Below are 24786 nucleotides of genomic sequence, written 5' to 3'. Positions count from 1 at the left end.
CCGGATATTCCCTTTTCCCGGCAGTGAGAAAACACGGGGTTAAGAGGGCACGGAGCGCTGACAATTGGAACTGGGAGCTGTCAGATGCTCCTGTCGGGATACGAAAGAGCTCGTCAGCTGCGGCAGTCACAGCGGTGGCATTTCCTGCCGGCGCTCGGCGGCGGAGCAGCTGACACACACCGCCGCCCCTCACCGCGCCCCGCGGCCGCGGTGGGCGAGCGCCGCGCCGGCTGCGGCAGCGGCGGTGACCTCGGCGGGGCTCCCCCGCCGCACCGCCCGGCGAGGGGCGGGGGAGCCGGCTCGGCGCGCTGCCCCCGCCGCCGCAGTGCCCCCGCACTCCCGCACGCTCCCGCCGCACGTGAGCGGGGCCGCCGGCGCGGAAAGTGTGTCACTGGGTAAGGGGGGCGGCCGGGGGCGGGGCGGGGCGGCCGCCGGGGCGGGGCGCGGCAGAGGCGGGGCGGGGCGGGCGGCCGTGCCGCACTCCCTCTGCGCGGCTCCCCGAGAGCGCTTTTGTTGTAAAGGGGAGGGCGCCGCGGCGGGGACGCGCACCCGCTGCTCTGACAGGAGACAGCGCGGCCGCCTCTCTCTCTGCCTCCCTGCCTGCCTCCCGCCGGCTGCATGTAGGGCTGCGGCGGGGACGCGGGGCTGGGAAGACAACGACCGAGTGGAGCCGCGCCGCGCCGGCCGGAGCCGAGCCGGCCCCGGCGGATCCCAGCGCGGCGCCGCCCGTGCCCCCTGCGGGAGGAGGCCGCCATGGAAGTCAGCGCGGGTAAGCGGGGTCGGCCGCCGCGGGCGGCGGGGGCGCAGCAGCGCGGGGTGGTCCCGCGGGGCCGGGCGGGGGTCGGCCGGGGCGCGGCGGGGCGGGGGGAACGCGGCAGGCGGCGGCGCTGCCCGGCCCCGGCCCCGCTGGTGGCCGGGACGGCCCCGCGCCGCCTCACATGGACCCGCCGGGCGAGCCATGTGCGCGCTGTGTTTACGTTCCGCGCGGCGCGCCCGCTCATTGGCCGCGCGGGGCGGTGACGCGCGCATTGCATAATAGCGGCGGGGCGGCGGCGCGGGGCGGCGGGCGGCGCGGACACGTGAGGCGCGCGGGCGGGCGGGCGGCCGCTGTTTTGGTGACCTACATTCGGGGCGGCGGCGGCGGCGGGGGCGCGCCGGGGACACGTGGGGCCGCGCCGCAGCTGCGGCGCCGGGCGGCCCCGCCCCGGGCCCCGCCCCCGCCGCGGCGGAGCGCGGGGAGGGGGAACGGGCGGGCGGCCGGCGGCGCGGCGCGGTGCGGGGGAGTGCGGGGTCGCGGGGGGACACGCGGGGCGGCCGTGTGCGGCGGCGGCGGCACGCGGCCCGTCCGATGCGCGGGGGCGGTGTTGTGTAACGGGGAGGGGGCGGCCCGGGGGCAGCGCAGGGCGGGCCCGGCTCTTCCAGCCCCGGCGCCGCGTGACCGCTGCAGGGAAAAGCCGCAGCCCGGTGCGGTGGAATGGGGTGAGGCGGGAGGGAGGCTGCGGGCACGGCGACCGCGCTCCCCTTTCCCTGCCCGCTTTGTTGGCGAGGGATACCGGCGGTGCCGGCCGGGGAGCCCCTGCTGCCGCAGCGTCCCTGGAGCCGGTTTGATCGTCCGGCCCGTTCGCCGCCCGCTTCGCGCCCCTGCGGCGTTACCGCTTCCCAGATTCCTGTGTCAGTGAAATACCAGCACGCTGCGGTGCCCCGCGCCCCATCCCTAAAGTGAATCCCGCCAGGCAGAGCCCAAAGGGTCGTGGTCACTCAGCCGGCGGTGCCGCCGCCGCAGCAGCGGCAGCGCATCTCCGCGTAGCCCAAAGGACTCATTTCAGCACCCTCCGGCAGGTGGGTTCCCTAAGAAAACCCCCGAGAGTTCACACGGCTCGGGCTGTTCTCTCCACCAAGCACCCCGGTACCCCCTTCCTGCGGATTGCCAGCATCCGTGTGCACGTGTACGTGCTCCTTGTCTGTGCTCTTTGTTCTCAGATGTCATCCTGTGCTCTGTGTGAGAGTCAACTTTTGACTGCTGACCAAACAAAAACAGGGTTCACGGGGAAGTGTAACTTCTAAAATAACAAAAAATACGAGGACTCGCGACTGTGGCGCTGGCAAGACTGCCAAGCTGGCTCGGGTGCCAGAGCAGCCCAGCTGTCTGGGGCTCCTCCAGCTCTCAGGAGAAGAGGGGTGAACCCCCCCCACAGGCACACACTTTCTGTGCTCCTCTGTGACATTGGCCTTACCCTTGAGGGAAAAGAACATGTCTTTTATGAGCAGGGCTTAAAGATAATGGGGCGCGGTGGCAGCGTGGAGAAGCGCGGAGTTCCCTGCAGGGGCTGTGCTTGCGTGTCCCGATCTGGCCCTTGCCGATAAGGATGGCGCCTGCTGAGAAGCCTGGTGCCTCCCTTGGACCAGGTGAACTGTGAGCTTTGACCGGCACCTGGCACCGGCGCGTGCGGTGCTGGGGGTGGCACAGACCTTCGTCACACAGGTGCTGTCTTAGCCCAGCACGGCTGGCTGATGATGCCGTGTTTCTCAGGCTGTGGCTAAACCCATGACCCCCTTGCCAATCCTCCTTTCTCCGAAAACCTGATCTGGAATGCGTGCTATGCTGTGTGGAGGATTTCTTAAAAAAAAAAAAAAAAAAAAAAAATCTGTGTTGGAGCAACCCCTGTGGCAGGGTGCAGGGACACTGGTGTCTGGGAACGTGAGCAGCAGTCTGTGCGTCCTGCACGTGTCACACGGCCACTTAGTCTGACTTCTGCTTCCAGGCAGCTCTGCCAGGAGCTCCTGGGCTGCGTGCTCTTTAGGGAACCCTCCTGCCAAGGGCTTCCTTGGTAGAAAAAAATGAAATGTTGAAGAGGAAGTGGGCCAGTTTTGTTGCCGCACAGGTGCCAAGAGGACAGTTATGTCTAATAAAAGTATTGAAAATTTGTAAGTCAGAATTGTTCCCTGCAAACAGTGGTGTTTCCAGGGTTGTATAATACCACTGCTTTTATCTATGAGGAGGTGATAGCTGATGTAAGATGCTACAGCCTCTGCCTGCCGTGCAAATTCAGTTGATCAAGGACTCTACAGACACCAGTACTTCTTTCCTCCAAAGGAAGGCAGTGCGTGGCCCTTTTAAAGTTTTGAATTCTTACTGCTGTGTGGAGTTCCTTGCTGCAATGTCCTGAGTCATCAGTGAAGAGAGTCTACTGAGCAATAGAGGCATAAAATGTAGAACATACTGAGTGTAATTTATTTAAACAGTTTCACGGCTATGGCTTTTGAAATTCTTGTGTGAAATAGCAAATGTTTTTATATTGACTTTTGAAATGCTGAGTCTTGGAGACAAACTCATATGAAGTACAAACAATTTCTCTTGCTTATGAGCAAGAAGAAGGAGCCTGTGAAAAGCCAGAACTGCTCCCAGGTCTGCCTGAGGACAAAAAGCTGTTTCATCTGAGGGATTTTCAAGTGTGTCAGATTGCAAGAGGCGGCAGGACAGAGGCTGTTTGCAAATAGCAGCCTGGTACTTGGAGTTTAGCTGCTGCTAGAAACGCTGCAAAGGCTTGCAGTCGGACAAATGGTGTTCAGTAGGCTAACCAGACTGCAGTGCTATTTCCTTCCCTTGCCCCTTCCCTTCTGCATCGTGAGCACCTCCCAGCCCTTCCTTTCTGTGCCTTTGGCACATAGCCTGCATGAAGTCTTTCTCTCTGCCCTATTTCTGTCCCTAACCTAGCTTGTTTGCATTCTGGCTCCACAGTGCTGTAAGATCCTGTCTTTGCTCTGGCTCCAGATGAGCTCTGCTCGGAGGGTGGCCAGGGACACCCTCGCTGGGTCACTCCATGCCCTGTCCCATCCTTCCAGCACCATGGCTTGCTGCTCCGTCTTTTGGTTATGCCATTTCATCTCAGCCTGGGCCAGAGGAGGCTGATAAGATGGGAGAAGGGGATGGGGCAGACTGGGAGGTCAGCTGTAGAAAACGAAGGGAGACAAACAAGCTCGAGGGAGGGAAAGGAGTGCTCCCAGGAGCACGTAATGGCTGATCTGGTGGTGCTGGGTCACGGCATGGCTCACATGGCAGCGGTGCATGTCTGCTGGTTATGTCACTACGTGCTGCCTTTTTTTTCTTGCCTTAGGGGGTGTGATAGCTTACATCAGCTCTTCGAGCTCGGCATCTAGCCCAGCCTCATGTCACAGCGAGAGCTCAGACAGCGGTTTCCAGTCGTCCTCTTCGCCTGTACCATCTCCTCCCAACAGCTCCTCCTCGGACAGCGGATGCAATGGCCGGAGCAGCGAAGGCTCTGACGGGGCACCGAAGAGCGACCGGCTGGAGGAGGCTATTAAACCAAACCAGTCGAGTGTTGCTGGTTTGACAAAAGGCCATAATGGAGTCACAAGTATGTTTGGTGCCAGTTCCTGAAAACACCATTTTCCTCTTGTGTGTAACAACCCCATGTGTTACAACCAGGTCTCCCTTTGGCTTGTGGTGCAGGTGCATAGCAAAGCCCCCATTTTTATCTTTTGGCATCATACGTGTGGTAATGCATATGGTATTGCCATACAAATGCTGATACAATGGGGGTCCCATTGCTGCCAACTTCAAGCAGTCCATAAATACAGTCTAGCTTTACTTCAAATTTTGATTGGTGAAAACTGATCATAGTAAAATAAAACACTTGGTTAAAAAGAAGTGATGGAAGTAAAGGTAATACACTCAGAAATTGCCTCAAGAGTATTTATGGAGCTGTCTTGGAAATCTAGTTTCTCTGTTCTTTCATACTCTGTCCCCTGCCCCTTCACCTTCCCTTCCCCCCCCAAGTTGTGAGGAACAAAATAAAGAAATTACCCAAGTGTAATACTTTCATAGCTGTGGGTGAAACAATTATCTTTTTGATTCCAAGTCATAGTTCTTGGGATGTGAAAAATAAAATACTTGTAAACCAGAACTAAAGGAACTTTTAAAATGCATATAGCAATCTCCATCTATTTACTTCACGCTTCTTTTGGTAATCAGAAAAGATCAGCTATAGAGAAGTATATTTGAACAGTTTTGAAAGGGCAGTATTCAAAATAAGTACTGGAATGAGTGATTCAGCAAACAGCTGGAATTTAGTCTTTTGGAGGCTAAATTCTTCTATTGGCAGAATTGTTTTATCAGCTTGGATTGTTATGAAGCTAGAGTAAGTGTCTAATAGTTCTACCTCAAATAGAGTTGGCGTTTGTTTTGTTTGGGTTTTTGTTGTTGGTTTTTGGTGGGGTTTTTTGTTTGTTTGTTTTTTGTCAGGTTTTTTAAAGTGTTCCTACCTGAAGTTCTTTGTAAAAACCTTTACTTAAAAATTCTTAAGTAACTAGGTTTTTTGGTATCAGGGCAGAGGTTCCTGAAATTAGACCTGTTGTAAACTGTTCAGATAGATAACTTTTTTAGCTCAGTACTAACTATGTTTAAAAAAACAACAAAAAAAAAAAGTGGTTTGGTTCTTTTTCTTTGTGAAAACCTTAAAAAAAAGTTTTAGTTCCTCTTTACAAATGAAACCCAAATGTCAAATAAGTTACTTTTCTGGTAGAATATGTCTCTGTGGGAGTATTTCCAGCTGTCTCTGTTGCATTAAGGTAATTCTGTGGTTACTGAACTCACTGGTAAAATTCCCACTGGCTTCAGTGAAACCAATGTTAGACCAGCACTTAGGACTTGCAAAAAAAATTTATTGACAAGCTGAAATAAAATAGGTGGGGGAAAAACTTAAAAAACCCAAGCCATGAGCATTTTTCCGGGATGGAGAAGGTATTTTCAAGTTCTATTGTGCAAGCCATTCTGGATATGCACTCAAATGAGTGGTCTCTACATATGTAGATATGGCTGAGCTACCAGTCCTAACTTGTTATTGGATAGGTACAGTGTATGGTTGGTGTTGAATATATTATAAAGTGTCCTTCAGTATTTCTGTTTTTTAAGAAAAGTGTTTATTCTCTGTTGGAGAAACTGTAGCCTTTCATAGGCTTTCTTGTCCTGATGGAAAAAACAGATTGAGCCTGAACTTTGGTGGCCTAGTTAACTGAATGGTCCTTTTAAAAGTGCTTAAATGTAAGCAGACTTTCTTTTTCTGCTGTGCTACTCTGTTTGAAAGCCCAGTGAATATGTGCTTTCTCCCTATTTGTTTGAGTGTTTCATGTTTGTCCTCTTTTTCCCCCACCCTTGCACTGGTACCTTCTGAACTGTTCAGGGGGTTTGTACATTCATGTTTGTTCTTCTGCTGTATTTTTTAGTGTCTTGAACTGATGTCACATGTTTCAATTTAAGTCCAGGTTTTAAAAGCTGGAAACGTGTTCCTGCAGTTGTCATTGGTTTCTATATCCTTGACTCTTTTGTTTGATTCTAGAATTTAATGGCATGGTTCTTCTTTGCAAAGTCTGTGGAGATGTCGCTTCAGGATTTCATTATGGTGTTCATGCCTGTGAGGGCTGCAAGGTGAGCTATATTTCTGCTCACCTTTCTGCTGGTGAAATGCTCAAGTTCTCCCCATAGGGGAAAAAGGGTGATACTGCCAAAAAAAAAATTGGTGTAGTTCTCTGTTAAATATGAGAAATTTCAGAAGCTGTAGGGAACAGGCAAACCACTTAGGAATATACAGCATTTTCCAAACTCTGCAGTACTTTCTGTTCCCACCCCTTGTCCAACCCTGCCTGACTTGGAGCGCACAGCACAGAACAAGAACTGGAAGCAGAGGTGGTAAGGACCGTGTCACGCAAGACATGTGCATGTTAATTGCATTAAGAGATAGTGGGTGTGAGTTGTCACCTGGGCTGGGACACAGAACAAAACAGCTTTGGAAGAACAATGCTTTACCACAGGGAAAGCCAGAACTAAATATGTATTTTCTTAATCTGTAACATTGCGAATGTTATAGTCTGTGAAGGAGCTTATCAGCATAAAGGATTGTGTGAAACAACCACCTTTGAAGGTCATGTCGTCCAGCAGGATGGTTTTGTTGCCAGACTGCAGAAATGGAAGTCAAAATACATTATTTTGACTCCCATCTTTGCATTTGATGTCATAGGTGTTTGAGAGCAACATCTTAGGAACTGTTAGTACAGTGATAGAGATAATACTGGAGATACTTTACTCTTAAGTGCTGACTATGCAGGGAACAACTTAGCATCTTCTGTAATTACAAATTATAACTAGTTCACATTACATACAGATCACACACAAAGGGGAAGTAAGTAATGAGGAGTACCAAGTTCTTTAAAATGTCTTGGGTCTGGTGGCTCTGAAGCAGCTGATGTGATGCAATGAAGTTTACCATGCTCACAGAGAGTTGAATCTTGGTGGAAGGATTTAACATGTGCTATAATGATAGTTGTGGGGGTTTTTTGCTTGTTTACAGGGTTTTTTCAGAAGAAGCATTCAACAAAACATCCAGTATAAGAAGTGCTTGAAGAATAACAACTGCTCTATAATGAGAATGAACAGGAACAGATGCCAGCAGTGTCGTTTCAAAAAATGCCTGTCTGTTGGGATGTCAAGAGACGGTACGTTCCTGTACTGAGCAGGCATCCTCTGAGAGGGAATCTGCTGCCCACCTCAAAACCAGTTGCTGAGGGTCTTAATGGCAGATGATGCAGCTCAGCCCTATTGTCAAGGAGAGGTTCCCTGTCTGTGAGCGTTTAGTTCAGCTTGCCTTCTTGCTCCATGAGTGTCCTGGGCTAGTGAGGTGATTCCGTGGGCTGTCCTCCCGCCTGTGGAGCTGATGCAGTGGGATGTGCTGCAGGGGCCTGCTAGGGGGATGGTTATAACAGAGTGTCGATTTTTGGTTTAATGTTAAGACTTACAGCTGTATCCTACCTGAATCTGAACAAGACTCATATTTTTCTTTTTTTTTTCTTTGTTTTTTTCTGTTTTCTTTTTTTACTGTTGCTTTTTCAATGAAAGGGAATTCTGCCCAACCTGATAGCTTTAGGATAGTCACCATAGACCTTTAGGTGCATAGGATGAGCATTTATCTGCTCCCTTTTTTCTTTCTTTCTTTTCTTAGAGGGAGAGGAAAGGCAAGGAGGAAATGGTGATGGTCTGTGTCTCTGACCACCTTGCTGGCTGTCCACTCTTTGTGACATTTTAATAAACAATGCTGAAAGTGTAGTTCATTTGGCTGCTACAACTTACTGCCACAACCAGAACTCTTCCTTCTGTTTCACTTTTTAATTTTCTCTGGGTGTTTATTTCACAAGAACTAGGAATCTCAGGCTGTTAATAATTTAGTGGGTGGAGTGTTAGAACTTACTTTAAATAATTGTTCCGAGTTCTTGTCGTGCATAGGAGTTTATTTCATCCCCTAGGCGCTTGTTTGCGCACAAGGTTGCACCTGCTTTAATGAGAGAGGCTTAGCTACATTAATGATGGACTACTGCACGAGCATAATTACATCAGTCGAAACTGGTTATAAGCCCTTGCGCGGCTGCGGTTGCAGAAGGTGGTGGAGGCAGTTGTAGATTCCCTAGGACAGGGTCAAAAGTGCTGCAGCCACAGTGATGCCCATCCCCTTGCCAGCAGAAAGTGTCCTTGTCAAGGCAAAGTTACCAAGAAAATTTGCCAAGGTAAGCTTCGTTCAGCATTGATTCTTTCCTTTTGGTGAGTTGCGTAATTGGTCCGTGAGGACTTGTCTTGTAGGACTTTTATGCAAAGATGATATGAACTGCGTTTACATTCAGCTAATTGTCAGCTCATGAAGTTGTGCTGATTTAATAGATCCAATCTTAAAGCCTGACACTTCTTCAGTTAACACAACTGTGTGTACACTGCATAGCCAGGTTTGAGGCAAAAGGGGAAAAGGCATTACAGACTGTGCCTTAGAGCTGCCTTCTCCCTGTGTGCAAACAACAGCATACATTTGTATTCATGCCAGTCCTATGCCTCAGAAGCTCTCTGACTTCACTGGTAGAACCCCTGCTGTACTATCGGTGTGAGCAGTTTAAATCTTGCCTTAAAAGGCAGGATTTTTGGTTGGGGTGTGTATTTTGTGTGTGCATGCTAACACTTTCAGGACTGACTTTCTTTTTCTTTTTTTTTTCCCTTTCCACCACTATCCATTTCTCCACCTGGGTAGCTGTTCGATTTGGCCGTATTCCCAAACGTGAAAAACAGAGGATGTTGATTGAGATGCAGAGCGCCATGAAAACCATGATGAACAGTCAGTTCAGTGGTCACTTGCCCAATGAAGCATTAACAGAACATCAAGACCAAGCACCTCAAGAAGATCTTTCCTCCAAGCCCAAACAAGAGCGAGAAACCATCAAAAGCCCTTCTCCCCCTCCTGGTGCTGACATGGCTAAGGAGGAAGTGATCGGTATGGTCACTAGGGCCCACAAAGACACTTTCATGTACAACCAAGAACAGTCCCAAAACCCAGCAGAGATGATGCAGCCCCAGGCTGGGGAGAGAGCGTCAAAGAGCACCGAGCAGTACATCCTGAGCAGCGAGCACTGTGTTGGTGGCCTCGGTGGCCCTCAGTACCCTGAAAGGGAGCAGCACCTTGGCGGACAGTACAAAGGGAGAAGCACAATGCATTATCCAGGCGGGCACGCCGTGTGCTTCACAAACAGCCACTGCATGAACTTCACCAGTGGTTACACTCAGCGAATGTGTGAGAGGGTCCCAGAAGATGGCTTTTCTCCAAGCAAGAATGCCACTTACTCTTGCAGCACTGGAGGAAGAATGCATCTGGTATATTGATATTAATTGTTTGATTTGACTTAGTTGTTGTTGGGTGTGATCCAACTGTGCCTCAGTAGCTGGTGAAGCTGCACACAGTTGGCGCGACTGCTGAAACTTTAGAGGGTGACACAAGGTTGATAGTGCAAATTGTGATGAAGGACAAAAATGGCTAAAGGTGTGAAGGATTTGAAATCATACGAGTGATGCGGTTTCTTGGCTTGATTTTTAGCTAACTAAAAGTAAAATAACATCAAAGAGTATTGGTTGAAAAAAAGCGATGGGTTTTATATGTTACTTGACTTTAAAATGAAAACAGGAGTTTATAAATGCCCCCTTTCACTCAGTTCTTTTGAGGACTTTACTTTCAAATAATCTATACAGTCAGATGTACTCTATTTTCTTTAAGGGTATTCAGAGCAAATTTCTGCGGTCAAACCCCAGGGCTAGGATTTTAAGCCAGTCTGCAGGCCTTACTATGGGTTCTAAAATCTCTGTTGCAGGATAGGCTGCTTTTTTGGTGATGGAGATTTTTTGATTAATTTGTTTTAATAAGGCCCACAGGCTACACATCCTTTTCAATGTAGAACATCTTCAGGAGGAAGATGCACAGCCAAACCATTAGAGAGAAGATCAGGGTCTTTTCTGTAGTACTCATGCAAGTGAGTACTCTGGCCACACTTCTGAGTACCTTAGATGACTTTCCTAGAATATTTTCTCACTGAATTCCTAACAAGGATGCTTCCTGATTTTTTGCATATGGTTGTTGGTTTGGTTTGGTTGGGGTTTTTTGGGGGTTTTTTTTGCCATTGCTTAACAGGTTCCTCTCATTTGCCTTGCACCTGCTGTTTCTCTGCCATTCAGGCAACCAGTTCTTGTAAGCCCCTTAAAATAGATTGTCCTTCTCTTTATCACTGGAGCCGCCTGGGATGAGAGAACATAACATCCTCGTTCTCATCCTGCACTCCTGGTGTGAAGCACAAGCCCCTGACCTTTCTGAAGTACTTGAGCTGCCAGTGTTTTTCTTCCTCCTACTTTGTGAAGATCATTCACAGGTTCTTGAAGACCCCCAAAAGTCTCCACAGTGAAGGTGTTTATTTTGATGCTGCATTTCCATGTTTTTTTTTTTTTTTTTTTTTTTTTTTTTTTTTTTTTTTTGTTGTTGTTGTTGTTGTTGTTGTTGTTGTTGTTGTTGTTGTTGTTTTTTTAACCTTTCTATGTCTACTGCATATATAGACCATGCCATCCCTGGCAGGGTCTGACCTTAATTGCAGACTCCAGGCACTACAACATGGCAAACAATAATTCCCAGCCTTTCTTCCTTGCAGGGAAAGTATGTGGTGTCACTACAACAGCATTCTTGGCACTCCTGAGAAGCAGAGGTTAAACCTGTCAGTATGGGCGGGCAGGGAGTGGTGCTGCCTTGCAGAGGCTCAGCCAGGCGGTTTGACCTGTGCATGGCAGCTGCAGGCAATAGTTAGTCAGTGATGAGGAGACAAAACCAAATCCAACAGAGCACTGCAGCTCCCCCTCCCCACCCCACATCCCTGATACAGATGAGGGTTTTGCCCAAGAACTCAGTGAGTTCAGGATCTGACCAAGATGAGTCAGCAGCAATAAGGGCAAGTAATTAGGCTCTGAACCAGTGTGGAGACAGATGTTCAGGGGTTTGGTCGTTTTTACTCAATACCCCTGTAACCAGAAAAGCAGAACAGGTCATTCCTGAAGAAGTTCCTCTGAAGAGAACTGGTGACTGCCCAAGCTGACAACTGCTTCCATAGAAAGCCTGTCAGAGTTCAGGGAGTGCTTGGATGGCACTCTTAGGCATATGGTTTAGTTTTAGATGGTTCTGCAAGGAGCACAGAGTTGGACTCGATCCTTATGGGTGTCTTCTAGTTTGAGGTACTCTGATTCTTGGGCAGAGGCTTATCAAGAGACCACAGACACAGTGCACTGGGTGTGGAAGTGGTAGTTTCCCCTTGGGACTGAGTGCCTGTGGGTAAGGGTATGCTGTCATAGAATGAGAGGGTAAGGTGATTTTTATGTCCATTGCAGAGCAGGATACTGAACCAGAGATTCCTTGTTTTCAGAGAGTGCTGTATTTATAACAGTACCTGTGTGAACCATTGCAGTATCACAGGCAGAGTAGTGGTTGGCATCTGCTGTCCTTTTTGTGTGCCTAGACCTTTCGTTTTGCCAAAATATTATAGTCTTGTAATCTTAGGACCTCCCACGCAAAGAATTCCTAGGCAATTAACATATTCAAGATGCCCAGCAAAAACAGCACAGCTCTGAGGAATTGCTAATCTATTTCACTGTTTTCTCTTTGTTTTGCTGACATTATGTAGGATTACATACACCATTTAGTATACTTGTGAGGAATACTTAAAAGGAATTTTTGTCCTTGATGATGACAGGTGAAATGAATCTTAAAAGGTTTAAGCTTCATTAAAAGATGTAAATTTTAGAAGCTAGAGCTGAAAATACCGCAGAGCTTCTGGTTGGCTCTTGCAGAGGGAATTTATTGGCAGTCAGCCCTGACTGATACATCTGATCTCAATGTAATGGATTCAGACCTTCCTACAAAAAATTGCTGTATGTTTGTATAAAAGAAAGAACATTTTGTCATCTTGTGACTGGGAAATACTGGAATACCAGTTCCTTGGTGTTCCTCCTTCAGTAATACAAGTAAAAGCAGACTTGCAGAAGAGGGTTATCCTTGTAATGAGGGTGTAAACCTGTGACTCAGGAAACCAAGGCTTGCTTTCTCGCTCTGGCGTTGACATCTTTGTCGCCTTGACTGAAGCACTTCAGTTGCGTGCAAAACAAGAAAGATGGGAGAATGAATGTCACAGTGACTGTGAGATTGCAACTGATTGATTGTGAAATTGCAATTTACTGTGAAATTACAGGGATAATACAAGTAAAGGGAAATTCAGATGTCACACCAGATCAGTTGAGATCAGGGAAGAATAGCATAACTTTGGTTCTGTCAGGTCTTTTGCAGTACACAGTGTTGTAGGTTCCAAAGTTAACAAATTTATAAACAGATTGCTAACAATCCCATGGATTTTTTTCTTGTTTGTTTTAAAGCAAGGGCAAGAAATCCAGTTTCTTTGGGAATTGATTGAGGAATACTGGGGTTTTTTTTCTCTGTGTCATTATTGCAAAGCTTTGTTGATAATAAACATGTTCCTTCTAAGATTTGTCAGTATTTGGAATGATACCTCTAAAAGGTGTTTTCTCTCTGTGTTTTGCAAACATCAGGTCTGCCCAATGAGTAAGACTCCCCATGTGGACCCAAACAAGTCTGGCCATGAAATCTGGGAAGAGTTTTCCCTGAGTTTTACTCCTGCAGTGAAGGAAGTGGTGGAGTTCGCCAAGCGCATCCCAGGTTTCCGGGATCTCTCCCAGCATGACCAGGTCAATCTTCTGAAGGCTGGGACCTTTGAGGTGAGTCCACTGTGTGTGTATATTGCAAACCTGACAAGCTGTGCATCAGTCTGACCCTGTAAGAACAGAATCAAATAGAAGTGGGTTACATTGGGCGAAAACAGCTTGTTTGTGGATGCTCTGAGCATTCTCTGAGGTGATGGTGTCCAAGGGATCTGTTTGGTCAGACCTTAGTGACCTGTCCCTCTTCCAGTGAGCTCAAAACTGCAGCCCTTCTAACCTTCCCTCTTCCCTGGGCATTAACAAATGCATAATTAGGGGTTTCTAGCTACCTTTGTTTACTCTGGGGAACTGTACTGCATCTAGAAGGGTGGATAGGTTAGAATACTGACTTACAAGTTTTGCTGAGGAATGTGTTTACTGCTCTGCGTGTCCTTGTGCCACTCTGCTTCCTGCAAAAGCCAGAGTATCCAATCCTGACCAGTCACCACTTTAGTGGCAAGTTGGGAGTGTCTGGAGCGTCCCTGTCCAGTGCAGTAACAGTGGTAGCTACCTGTACTGCTGCAGCTCTGCAGATGCTGTGTGCCAGCTGCAGCCTGACTTACTCTAGACTAATCCCACTAGGTCCTCGTGGTTAATTGCATCCACTTGTGGTCATGACGTATATGTGAATTAGTGGTATTAATTTGGAAATGATACCACAGAGCTTTGGTGCTGTTTTATAATTAGTGACCTTCACTGGATGACCTTTACATCATGTTTGAGTTACCCTTCCAGACCCTTGTGTCTATTGCAGACCATACACTTTTCATAAATATTCAAATGTGAAATTTGAATAGAGAGGACACATTTCATAAATATTCAAATGTGAAATTTGAATAGAGAGGGTCAGAGAAGCTGAAGTCCCAAGTATTGACGTTACTGTGCTTTTCTGGGGAGTGTAGAGTTGGTGATGCCTTTGCTTTTGTTTACATGATTTGTATTTATATTTATATTTATATATTTACCTGAAATGAAGACATTTCTCATGTGATGTGTTGGGTCTTCTGTCTGCATTTATAGCCCAGTTCTAAAATGGCTAATTGTTGGATTGGAAGGTACAAGTTAGACAGGAAGACTTGTTGTCTGGAGTCTATTAGTTTTTTTGTTTCCTTCATTTTGCTGTTGTGTATTTTTTTCTGTTGTACTTTTTCTTGACCTTTTAATATTCATCTACAATTCCTGTAGTGAAGAGGCTGTATTTTTACTTCTTCACTACTTTCACCATACACAAAAATGTTGGTTCCTTTCTCTGCAAGGGAGGAGGAGGAGGGTGAAAGTTTTGGCTTGAACTGTTTCTATAATGTAAAGCTAAACCTTCATGTTTTGCAAGTAAAATGTTTTGCCTTGGCCTTGCTTCACCTGAAGCTTTTCACAGGCCTCACTCATACGCCTTTTTGCCAGTTACAAGCACTGCTGATAAGGAGTTTCTATATCCAGGGGAATTAATAATAATGTATGGCTGCATGCTTGTCACTCTTCACTTATTTATAAGAAACATTAATGATTCCTGTTAGTGAGTTAAAGGCCTATGTGGCATCTTAGCAACAGAAAAAAAAAAAGTAGGGCTGCAGAACAGTGGAAAAAATCCACAGGAGGATTAATGAAACCATTGTGATAGAGGCAAAAGCATCTTGAAAGCCTGGTGCATCCAAGGTCACTTCTGTCTTCTGGGTAACTGAACCAGGATATTCAAATGTCTGCATGTTAACAGAAGAACCTGAGTGAAAGTGCTGCCTCCAAGTCTGGTGTGGCTGGCTTGGCACTGTGCTTCTCAGCAGTTCATGTTTGAGGAGTGCTTGTTCCATGCAGGGTAAGAGGACACATGGAGACAGTGGTGGTGCAGGAGCTGCACAGCTATATATATTCATACACACGTAAGCTGAAAAGGTCTCTTCAAACTGGGAGTACTGGGGAGCTCAATGTATCTGGTGGCATTTGCATGGCTTCTTATGAGAGCCGGCTCAGAAACAGCAGTGAGCCTAAAATAAGGAATTTGACTGGTTTTGAATGGGCTCTCCTCCACCTCCCCTCCAAATGGAATTGATGGTAGAGCTAACAAGGCCCCTGGATCCCTTTGAGCAGTGACTCAGATTTGGCTACAGCTGATAGGGAAGTGATCAAGTAACCTCCAAGAGTGGAGGTTTTTATGTGCCTGTGTTGCTGTGGTCAGGTAATAGGATTGATCAGGTGTATCCTCAGCATGCACAAGTATGAGCCTGGTTTGAAGTGAAATGGGATGAATCAGTCCTGTGCTATGCCACAGTCCAAACTGTTCTTCCTTGTTTAGAATGGTAGCATTGAAATAGGTGAGGTCTTTGCCTAAGAATAAGTCAGCACAACTTTATGGGCTTCAGTTCTGAATACCAGCACTAATCCTGGTTGCTCGTTATTTAAAGATGTTTCTAAAGCCCAATTCTATAGGGAGAATACCGTTTTGAACTGAAAAGTTGCTGGATACCTGGTGGGTCTGTGCTAATGCACAAGTTCAGCTTTGTCTGCCTGCCCTTTGCCTGTTTTTGTTGTATTGTGATGGCTTCTGCATCTGGGTTTCTGCACTCTGTAGTTAATGTCATCAAAGGGCAGATAGCTTAGCTGACAGAAGTGAATAGTACATAGTGCTCTTGTGTCCGTCAAGGTTGCTGCATGTTGTTTGGCTCGTAAAATTTAGGAGCAGGTCATGTACTGTGCATGAACAGTGTTTGAATTCTCAAACATTTTCATTTGTTTTGAACACTCCTTCCTTTAAGCTTATCAAAGACACTAGTCTTTGAAAACCTGGTTCTCCTCTCACCTGTAGTAAACATTTGAATTAATGCAGTTAATGGGGTAAATGAGAAGAGACAACTGTCACACCAAGAGATTATAGCGAGTCTGAAGTTTTAAGCGATGCCAGTTAGTTAATTTTCTTCAAATAAGAAGGCTGTTCTGTGCAACTCAAACCTTGAAAATATAAATAAGGTTGTTGAACAAGAGCAAATGAAACTTTACAAGCCATTCCAGAGGGAAACATTTCCCAGTACAACTGAGAAACCACAAGAGAAATTTCAGCCCAAAGGGGTAAGTTTAGCACACCTCAACTGCTCCAGCCCAGGTGCTTGTACCAAAGGGGTATTCCCAGCTGCTGCAGACCAGGTGCCATCTCAAGCTGTGCTTCCCCAGCCTTTTAAAAGCTCTACATGTGGCTCCTTTCTAGCAGAGCTCATTAACATTCCTGTGGGTACAGTGATGTGGCATGGTACTTTTCCAGAGAATGCCTAGGGGGCCCGATCATCAGGTGGTGTAAATCAGCACTGTTTCCATAGAGCTGCTCCACTGTATGCCAAGTGAGAATCTGGTTCAGTACCTTCATTTTGCTCCTCATGAGTGTGGCAAAGAAAACATTTCTTTTAATGCTCTGTGTGCCTTTGGCTGTTGTGTGGCTTAAGCAAGTTGTCCTACTGGCATATTTACAAATGATATGATCTGTGTGGCTCAGGCTGTCTGAGGCTTAAATTTTAATTTTCCTGCCTTTCATATGCTGTAGCCCCTCCCCTGCATCCGCTTCCTAATTTTGTCACTTGTTTGTTTCTCTCAGATAATGGGACCAGAGCTTACACTGTGTTTTGCAGCTCAGTAGCATGCTGACAGTTTCTGTATAGAATGCTTTTAGAATGGTTAATGAGACACTGTGAATGATGTTAAAAAGTTTAATTTTTTCCTTTAGCTTTTCTAGAAATGCACCTACATTTATCTGGTTTTGTTGTTCTTTTTTTTCTTCCTTTTTCTTCCACCAGGTTTTAATGGTACGATTTGCATCTTTGTTTGATGCAAAGGAACGTACTGTCACCTTCCTGAGTGGCAAGAAGTACAGTGTGGATGACTTGCACTCAATGGGAGCTGGTGATCTGCTCAACTCAATGTTTGAGTTCAGTGAGAAACTAAATGCCCTGCAACTTAGCGATGAGGAAATGAGTTTGTTTACAGCGGTTGTCCTGGTATCTGCTGGTAAGGAGAGAAAGTTAACTTGTGCCTTTGCCAAAAAATTAAATGTGACTCTCTGCTGAAAGTTTCCTGTAAGATGTATACCCTATTACTTCATGTCTAAGTGCAGTTGAGTGGGTTTTAAGGTACTAGCAGCCTGTAATGTACTTTTTAACACACCTAGTCTTTCTAATACTGCCTTTTTTAAAAAAGGGTGAGAATGGGCTTGTGTTTTCCTACTGCTTTCTATGTAATGCAAAAAGAAATAGCTGCCTCATGGCCATTTAGATGCTATTTGTCTGATCCCTCTAAGTTTCACAGGACAGCATCACTGAAATTACTCCTGACTTGCTCAGCGTAAGTCTTTGGATAAGGTGGTATTTTTGCTTCCAAGCGTTGTCATCTAAGTCTGTTGCGTATTTTACTTAAGTCCAAATCCAGCAGTTTGATCTCTGCCTATGTCAGCAAGAAAGCCCTATCATCTGCATCGTGACTTCTTACCACCCAAGGCCTGCCAATCCACTGACATCTTCACCAGCCTCCTATCTTGTTTCAGTCCCTGGATAGACAGAACACCCTGGCCCAGATTCAAAGAAGGATTAAGCACCTACTTCTGTAGTATTATCTCAAGCCTCAAATTAGGCACATTAGCTCTGCATATAATACCTGGAATGCGAGGTGCAGAATCCCTGCTTGCTGGGTAAGAAGCTCTCTAGAGGTAGGTGGCAGGAGTGCTCGCAGCGCCCACTTAGACAAGGAGCCAGCAGCTGGGGGGCCCTGAACTCCTTGAGCCAGTGCACCCCTTTCACATGAGCAGTTTAGACCCCTGTGTTACTGGGGAGGGGCACCAGGCGTGGTGCAGTAGGCACTGAGGCCTCTGTAGCAAGGTAGGACAGTTCAGTCCGACAGCTTTGTGCGTGGCTGGACTGCAGTGTCATGGCTCGGGCAGCTGCCGCCTCTTCAGTTTCTAGGCTGTAATAATGAGCAGAGGGAGGCACAGAGTCAGTGAGCTTCAAGAGCCAGGACAAATGGCAGTGTGAAGGAAGCATGGCACTGTAATCTGAAGGAAGTGTGGAATCTGTTAATGAAAATTTTTGGGTAGCAGAGGGAAACCTGAGGTCTCAGTTGCCTTTCCAAACTCTGGAAATTCTGTACAAGAACTGGAGGCAGCCTTTAAAATAAGGACTGACAATCAGGTCTCTTCCCTTCTTGTGCACTCTAACTAGGCTTACAGCCATTCTTCTTGCTTGCTCAGCTCCTGGGTCCTAGAATATCTCATTCTCTGTGCCACCTGTTTTCAGTCTAAGTGGCTGTATCTGTTCTCTTAAATGTGCTTCTAGCACAGTGCCATCTCCCTAGCCTTTAAAGCACTGTGCTGATTGCCAGCTCCCAGCAGGGATTAGCTTAGGGATGGCATGTAACATGTACAGCATGTAGTGTCAATTGTGCACCAGGACAAAAAGAGAAGGTGTTTGGTATTCAGGCTTCTTGCAGTTGCTGAGGATTTTTCAAATGATATTTTGGATATTATTGCTGTCTATCTTACATGACCTAATCTGATCAGTCTCATCATGGCCTTCCTGGACATCTTCACAAAATTTTATAGGATTTTACAAAGTACAGCTTTATTAGTCAATGTTAGGGCTGTATTCCAGACATAAGGTTAACCCTGATGATCACTGAGTTCAAAAATTTTCAGAGCAACTTTACTCTGTTCTATAAGACTGGATTAAAATGCTGCAGTTGTTATATTGCACAAGTGAGTAAATGAGCAGGCTTCGTGCTCAGGCAGGTACTGAAGAGCAGAAGTGGCCTCAGCAGAGTTCCTGGGGAAGATGCTTGCAGTGTGAGGGTTTGCCAGGAGGAGAAGGTGCCTGTACAGCCAAAGGATTGTGGGCATGTGTTGATTAAACAGATCTTGAAAGACAGATTCCTGCATCCCACTCTTCAAGGACTAGTGAAACTGAAAAAATAATTTTCTTTAAGAGGAGGTGGCACTTTGTTAAAGAGTTGATGATTAGGATCAAAGAGAATGGCATGGAGATGCAGTCAAAGGAAAAAATGCCATAACTGTATGAAGAACTGAAGGCGGAAGAAAAAAGCCATTATGACTTCATCTCAGAATAAAAGTTATTCAAGAGAAGACTGAAAGGAAGATAGTAGTCAAGATTTACATCAGTTCCAAAAGCAGAAAGGAGTGTGCCTGTTTAATCAACTTGTTGATTAAAATTAAGAAAAAGCCAAAATGCACCAACAGAAAAAGAAATTAGGTCTCTAAATACTGCTAGTTGGGAGAACGCTTGTCAGAAACATCTCCACTTAACACTGGATGAATAACCACTCTTAGGAGGAGCATTTAGAACGTGCAGGAGTAGCAGGGGTAGGTGGCAAGGACTGTGTGTACATCCTCTCCTTCCCATTCATATGGCAAAGAAAGAAAAAGCAGGATCACCCTTGGTTGGTGCTGAGGAATTATCTTGGTACCATTCCAGAATTAGAAGAATGCTTCACCTCTGGCTTCAGGTTAGCTGGATGTGTTGAAGATGGAGCAGAGGTAGCAAGGTGGATCATGGCCACTGAAGGAGGAAAAAGCGAGACAGAAGTAAAGCTGAAAGAATGTGGTTTGTGCAGATCTAGAAACCAGATAATCCCTTAACTAAGGGTCTTGCTTTGTGGTAGAAGAATATAAAGTGCACACCCTCTATTATTATCCCTTACTGGCATAATACCAACAAAATCTTCTGCTGGCCACTGGGAGCAACTGGAAGTAGATTGAGAGGGAGAAGAAGGACGTGGACTAATTGAAGCGAGGAGGCTACAGTAACTCACCCAAGGCAGCCAAGAAAGGCTGGGCTGCATTCTTCCACCGTCAGAGGCAAGGCAGTACTGTTCTCACTGTACAGAGCACTTGTGAAACTCTGTTGGGCATGTTCTGTGCAAATGTCATTGTACCCGCTCAGAATAGAGCAAAGCTTTTGCAGAGCAGGGGGCAAGCAGGAGAGATCATTTAATAAATAAAGGCAAAGAGATGTCTCCTCACTCACGTTGTCTCAGACAGCAGCTGTCAAACCTAATGGACAGTCTTCACAGAAAAGAGGAATGTGTACTACTACAAATTGTTGAGTAGTAATCAGAGCTCCTAATTGTAGAAGATTCTGGAACAATCTTCCTAAAGGAACAAAACGCATGTAACTGCTTCAAGATGCATCCTTAAGTGGATTATGTAATATTTTTTCCTGTAGCAGTAGGGAACTGCTCTGAGTAGTCCAGGAGGACTTCCTAGACTGTTCACCTGAGCAATGTGATTGGATTGACACTGACAGCATAAGGAAGGGATTCCCACTCCGACTGTACGATCTGACTCAGTGTTACTCCAGAAAGCTGTTGTCATTCCATGTCCCAGTTCTGCAAAGTGCTTAAGTGCATGTTCACATCAAAGCACATTTCTGTTTGTGCCAGTCACTCGGCTGTGTATGTGCCCTGCTGAATTTACATAGTGTTTAAGAAAAGAAGCTACAGCTTCAGAAAAAAACAGCTTCTGTGCCTAGTTATGAGGTGAGATGTTTTACTTAAAAATTCATCCTTTCAAGCTGCTTACTTAGGTTCCACCTAATGATACCAGGTGTGTTTTTAAATGCAGCTCTCTTGAAAGAAATGCTCCAGGCATGGTGGGAGTGCAGTATGTGAGAACACAATATTTGTCTTGATGTTGACATTCTTCTTTTCCTCAGCTGGGAATTTTTGGGTGCATCATGTTTCATTTTGTAAGTGCTTCAGAACATGCTCAGAAATAGTGCCCAGTCATATGAATGCTTGTACTCCCTTTGCCCCTGAGAATCCCATTGTGCGGATAACAATTGTGGCTTGTCCTGTGTGGGATTTCCTCCTCAAACCTTCAGTTTAAGTTTAGGGTTCTATATCTAGCCTTAAGAAATATTTGAAATTTTTACTTTCTTGTGCTCTGTCTCTCTCCTTGGGTTGAAAGTTGTGATTCAGCAACATATTTAAACACTTGTTCAATCTGTACTTCTCTGGAAACATGGGTTAGGGATCACAGAAATAGTGATTGAATGCTGCCAGTTTGGCATGAACTTAGTACTTTGAAAAGTTAATGCTAAATAACCTTTGAAAGACTTCTGGTGTGTGATTTAAAACTTCTGGCATAAGTATCTGATTTTTCTTGTGCTTGTTAATTTAGTAAGGGATTCTTGCCCTGGTTTTATGTTGCAGGCTACATCTGTTCAGTCAATTTTTTCCCCCCCTACCCTCCTGTTTTTTAATTTCTCTCTCTCCCTCTCACCCTGCCCTTTTGTTTAGATCGCTCTGGAATAGAAAATGTCAATTCTGTGGAGGCACTTCAGGAAACACTAATCCGTGCATTAAGGACCTTAATTATGAAAAATCACCCAAACGAAGCCTCTATTTTCACAAAACTTCTTTTGAAATTACCTGACTTGCGTTCCTTAAACAACATGCACTCTGAAGAACTGCTGGCCTTTAAAGTTCACCCGTAGGCCTTTAGGTCTGGTTTGTACTTGGACTTGCCTCGTGTTAAACTGTTTTTGTGCTAAACTATGTATTTATACAGTTGTACCACTTGCTGGAGAGAGTTCACAGACTGTGAGCAGTTGATAGCTGTCCCATAACCATGCAATAAAGCTTTGGCAGGTGCTTTCAGCTGACGGCGGCGCAGCCTTCGGAGCCCTCCGGGGCATCCAGGCCCAGCTGCGCCGCGCGCCTGCGGAAGAGACTGCGATGAGCCCGAGTAAACATGGACTCCTCTTTCATTTAGGAAAAAGAACCACCACTGCCCTCTCACGTAAACTGAATGCAAAGTAGCTGTGTATGTGCTTATGGAGCATGGAATGGGGTGGGAACAATCCTGTGCTAATAGGAGAATGGAAGAGCTGATTTAACTGGTCGTTCACTTATCTAATAGATGTATGTCTGTGTCTCTTGATAACTCGATCATGGTTTCACTCTTGTTATTCCATTAAACCCGATGGAATGGTTTCAGCCTGCACCAACTCTTCACTGAGCGTGTGTTCATGCCATGTGTATATAATATAAATAGTTAAGTAGTGAGTGTTTATGGCTATATAAAGTACAGAGTTGTGTGTATATATGTGTATGTATATAAATAGTTCTATACATAAAGTATACATATAATTTCTTCACAATATTTTAAACTGTGAAGGAATTTAAACTTAAAACAGAAGGTGATCTATGGAAAGAACCAAATAGATGCACTTTGCATATTGCTGAACTAATTATCTGAGCATTTTTTAGAAAACATCGAATTTGCATTAATATGCTGTGTTTGTTAATTTAGAAAAAAAAAACAACCACCCAGAGTGGCACTAAAGAGGCAGAGTCAGATTCAGCGTCCAAAAGGGTTTCGTAGAGAATCTCAAACAGAGGTGGTTGTGGCACTAATCAGATGGATTGTCCATTGCCACTGAGGTTCTTGTGTTCTGATAAAGGTTAAATAAGCACCAGATGCTCTTCAGAAACTTCAGCACAGCCAGAAAGAAACTATCAGATGAATAGCAAATCTGTCAGAAAAAGAAAAAATGGGAAAAATTTATCCATGGTTGCATTTGGGTGTATGTGTGTTCTGTGACTGTTTATTTCTTGCAATACATCATTTCGCTGCTTCATTGCTAAACGAGAATTGAAAACAGAACTGTGAGATTCCCCACGTCTTTTCACCATTTGGGCTTTGTGGTGCCCATGCCTGTTCTTCTGGAGCTCTCCATTGGTGCGTGTGCATGTGAGCGTGTGTGATGTGCAGAGAAGGTGCATTAGACGATCTGTATTTTTTTTTTTTTAAAAAAAAAAAACACCACAAAAACCAACCAAACAAATGGGACTTTTTTTGTTGTTTATGCCAGTAGCAAATTACAAAGCAGATCCACAAGACTTAAGATTCTGCTGTCTTTCCATCTAGGAAAGCAGCTCTCTATGGGGCTTTTTCCATGTGTAGCAGGACCTGGCACCAGAAAAGAGAGATTAAAAGAAGTCAAAGCAGTTGTGTTAATTAGTTACGTTTATGTTTTGTTAATGTGGGAAGAAGATGCTCCATCACTCTTGTTCAGTTAACTTGCCTTAGAGGTAGCCCTCTGGGTCTCTACTGTTTGGTAAAGCTACACTTCAGAAGGAGTCTGCTCCTGGTAGTCAGGGCCAGGACCCCAGGAGCCTCCAGCCTGCAGAGCTCCTGCCTGCACCATGGGGTGAGAGAGCCCTGCTGCCTGTGCGGGAGCTGCAGCAGGAGCAGACCTGTGCCTGCTGCTCAGCATCAGGATCTGGGATGGGAAGAGGGAGGGCTTGCACCCTGCCATGCTCCCCTCACCTTTGGGCTGGAGCTTCTGCCTCAGACAGGAGGAAGGGGCTGAGAGCAGGTGGGGCAAGTGCTTGGTAAGAGGTGGGAAAAACTCAGCTGTAGCATTGGCTAAGGAGCAGAGCCCACCCTTTCTCCTCCTCTGCAGCTGCTGCAGGCAGGGCTGTCCTGCTTCAAGCTGCTTTAGCCACTGGTAATGGCCCCTTCGTACATACAGATACCCAAATGTGCTATCAGGGCATATTGTCCTAATTTCTGTTAACAGTCTGCATCCTACCAGTATTATTTATTTGAGAGCTTCACTGAATTACGCATCGAACCATTCAGACATTAGAAAGGACACAGTCACACGGTTTTTATTATTTAGTTGCTGACTTCTTGGTAGACCCCATTTCAAACATGGAAAGTACAGTTAGCCCTTGGTTGTTTTGGGAGGGAAGAAGGCTTCTTACAGAGATTGCCACCCTACAGCTGTGTTTTGTTGTGTTTTGTTTTATTTTTTTTTCTTCTTAAAACTGTATTATTAAGCCTTTAGGAATGTATAACCAGGACTGGGTAATTACTGCTTATTAAATTTTTTTAGTTAGAATGACCATGTATGCCTATAGATAGATATTCTAACTTGTGCAATTTCATTTGAAATAATCTTCCTGTACATAATGGAAAAACTCACATAACAGAAAAAAAGCCCCAAACAGATTGACTGAACAAAAAGCTGATTAAAGTATGGTTCAAAAGTGACAGACCCATGTATTACAAACCCTAGCTGGACTCTTAAAAGAAAATCTAAACTCATTGTGTTAGCTGTGTATTGTGAGCTCTTCTTTTACTGTGTCACTGGTTATACACTTGTTAAATGCTGAGATAATAGACTTCATGCCAGGCATTTGAGTACTGTAGATTGGGTCATTGCTGAAAGATTAATGTACTGTATGACTTAAATGAAATTTTTATTCTTGATTTTATTCTTGATTTTGTTCTTGTTTTAAAAGATTAAATATGGGCATTATGTCAGCAAGCTAAACACGTGTGTCTGCGTTCTTTGTATTTCTCTGTACTAAATCTGGCAGGAAGGACAGCACACTGGGATGAACAAAGCAGAAGAGATTCTCTTCTGGATGAGAACATCAACTGCTGTGAGGTCACAGGGCTGTGCTGGGGCAGAGCAGCAGGGAGAGCCAGCATCTCCCTCTCTCTGTGCCACTGCTCTGTCTTGCCAGGTGTTTGGATGGGGTTTTCTGGTGCACTTCATTTGCTACAGTTACAGAGCTTTTTTGCGTATGTCATTAAAGTATTTATTTTAAACACTGCATTAATGGGGAGAATATAACTTTGTAACTGAGAAAAGGATAAAACACTAAAGAAT

General features: G+C 45.7%; 1 protein-coding gene across 1 annotated transcript; it reads left to right on the top strand.

The window, feature by feature from the left end:
- The first annotated feature begins 450 nt into the window (after positions 1 to 450).
- NR1D2 (nuclear receptor subfamily 1 group D member 2) lies at positions 451 to 24444 on the top strand. Its single transcript, XM_063408948.1, has 8 exons — positions 451 to 769; positions 4116 to 4376; positions 6357 to 6445; positions 7365 to 7509; positions 9081 to 9697; positions 12953 to 13138; positions 16894 to 17104; positions 21398 to 24444. Exons 1-8 carry the CDS (start codon positions 754 to 756, stop codon positions 21592 to 21594), a joined length of 1722 nt encoding a protein of 573 aa, XP_063265018.1. The 5' UTR covers positions 451 to 753; the 3' UTR covers positions 21595 to 24444.
- Positions 24445 to 24786: the final 342 nt, after the last annotated feature.

The sequence above is a fragment of the Prinia subflava genome, chromosome 1 (genome assembly GCF_021018805.1).
Source record: "Prinia subflava isolate CZ2003 ecotype Zambia chromosome 1, Cam_Psub_1.2, whole genome shotgun sequence".
In the NCBI taxonomy this organism is placed as follows: domain Eukaryota; kingdom Metazoa; phylum Chordata; class Aves; order Passeriformes; family Cisticolidae; genus Prinia; species Prinia subflava.
The sequence above is the reverse complement of the archived record's forward strand: the minus strand, read 5'-3'. Positions and strand labels throughout refer to the sequence as shown.

What these genes read in the sequence shown, in the direction of transcription:
- NR1D2 (XM_063408948.1), top strand. An exon ending in TGAAGGCTGGGACCTTTGAG is followed by an intron (nt 13,139 to 16,893) that starts GTGAGTCCACTG and finishes TTCTTCCACCAG; the next exon opens with GTTTTAATGGTACGATTTGC. An exon ending in GGTTGTCCTGGTATCTGCTG is followed by an intron (nt 17,105 to 21,397) that starts GTAAGGAGAGAA and finishes CCTTTTGTTTAG; the next exon opens with ATCGCTCTGGAATAGAAAAT.